This window comes from Chroicocephalus ridibundus, unplaced genomic scaffold, assembly GCF_963924245.1.
Source record: "Chroicocephalus ridibundus unplaced genomic scaffold, bChrRid1.1 SCAFFOLD_482, whole genome shotgun sequence".
Classification (NCBI taxonomy): domain Eukaryota; kingdom Metazoa; phylum Chordata; class Aves; order Charadriiformes; family Laridae; genus Chroicocephalus; species Chroicocephalus ridibundus.
In genome coordinates, this window is record NW_026961331.1 from 67,325 (window position 1) to 69,000 (window position 1,676).

Here is a 1,676-nt window from a genome sequence, read left to right on the forward strand (position 1 = left end):
TGAGAGTGGTGATGACGGCGGTGATGACGACACAGGCTCCGCCCACTTTGTTACGCGCCGGGGGGGGGGGGGGGGAGGGACGCCTGGGTCCAGCCGGGGGGGGGGGGGGGGAAGGGGGTTAATTAATGACCTCATTAGCGGCCGGTGGGAAGCAGGGGGGGCCCGAAGGGTTCAATCAGCCCCTCGTTAATTACTCACGGCATTAATTACTGATTCGCCGCCCCGTTGCCCTGGTAACGGAGGGCGCCGCTTACTCACCCCGCGCGGGGGGGGGGGGGGGGGGGGTGCCGGGGGGGCCGCCATGTTTGGCGAGGGCGAGGCCGCTCGTCGCTGATTGGCCGCCGCGGGGGCCGGGGGGGGCGTCGCCGAGTGTGCGGCGACGCCGCTGATTGGCTGGAGCGTGAAGGGCGGGCAGCACGGCGGGGGTTGCGCGCATGCGCCGGGAGGCGCCGCTTCCGGTATCACGTGGTGCCGGTCTTAAAGGGGCCGCGGCGGGGCCGGGGGTTGGAGGGGCCATGGCGGGGGGCGAGAGCGTGAACGTCTTTCTCTTCGTGCCCAACCTCATCGGTGAAGGGCTGGGGAGGGACTGGGAGGGACTGGGATGGACTAGGGGGATACTGGGATGGACGGGGAGGGACTGGGGGGGACTGGGATGGACTAGGGGGGATACTGGGAGGGGTCTGGGGGGGACTGGGAGGCACTGGGATGGACTAGGGGGATACTGGGGGGGACTGGGAGGCACTGGGGGGTCCTTAGGGGGATTTGGAGGTGCACTGGGGGATACTGGGACGTACTGGGAGTGGCTGGGGGAGCAGCTATGGCGGGTTTGGGGGGGGGACTGGGAGGTGCTGGGGGTTACTGGGAAGGGTACTGGGGGGGTTGGGGGGTTGCATGGGGTGTTGGGGGGTGCACTGGGGGATACTGGGACGTACTGGGAGTGGCTGGGGGAGCAGCTATGGTGGGTTTGGGGGGTTACTGGTGTATACTGGGACGTACTGGGAGTGGCTGGGGGAGCAGCTATGGCGGGTCGGGGGGGACACTGGTGTATACTGGGAGGTACTGGGGGGCAGTGGGGGGGTTGGGGGGCCCTCAGAGTGGTGGGGGGGGGGGGGGGGGGGGTGCGCTGGGAGGCCCTGGGGGGACACTGGGACATACTGGGAAGGGCTCTGGTGGGTTGGGGGGGGTGTACTGGTGGATACTGGGATATACTGGGAGTTTCCCCCCCCTCCCCAGGCTATGCCCGCCTGGCGCTGGCCGCCGCCTCCTTCTACCTGATGCCGCAGCGGCCGGGGCCGGCGGCCGCCTGCTACGCGCTGGCCGGGGCTCCTGGACGCCGTGGACGGGCACGTGGCCCGGCTGCTGGGCCAGGGTGGGCGGGGCCTCGCGGGGGCGGGGGCGTGGCCTGAGAGGGGGCGTGGCCTCGCGGGTGGGGGGCGGAGCCTCTGGGGGGCGTGGCCTGAGAGGGGGCGTGGCCTCGCGGGTGGGGGCGGGGCCTCGCGGGGGGCGGGGCCTGGCGGGTGGGGGGGGGCGAGGCCTTTTTGTGGCGGTGGGAAGTCAGTGGGCGGGGCTTGAGGGGAGGGGGCGTGGTTTGCGGTGGGAAGGGCCCGAAGGGGGCGTGGTTAACGCTTTAGCCCCGCCCCCCCTCCACAGCTGCCCATGGGGGGGGGGGGGGTGTC

General features: G+C 71.6%; 1 protein-coding gene across 1 annotated transcript; it reads left to right on the forward strand.

Annotated features, from left to right (window-relative positions):
- The first annotated feature begins 427 nt into the window (after positions 1-427).
- On the forward strand, positions 428-1,406 carry CDIPT (CDP-diacylglycerol--inositol 3-phosphatidyltransferase). The gene is made up of 2 exons (XM_063321831.1): positions 428-567; positions 1,234-1,406. Exons 1-2 carry the CDS (start codon positions 435-437, stop codon positions 1,404-1,406), a joined length of 306 nt encoding a protein of 101 aa, XP_063177901.1. The 5' UTR covers positions 428-434.
- The last annotated feature ends 270 nt before the right edge of the window (positions 1,407-1,676 follow it).

Bases quoted from the DNA above. Each gene is read 5' to 3' on its own strand.
- CDIPT (XM_063321831.1), top strand. From the start codon at position 435: ATGCGCCGGGAGGCGCCGCTTCCGGTATCACGTGGTGCCGGTCTTAAA. The intron at 568-1,233 runs GTGAAGGGCTGG...CCCCCTCCCCAG, and splicing joins CTTCGTGCCCAACCTCATCG to GCTATGCCCGCCTGGCGCTG.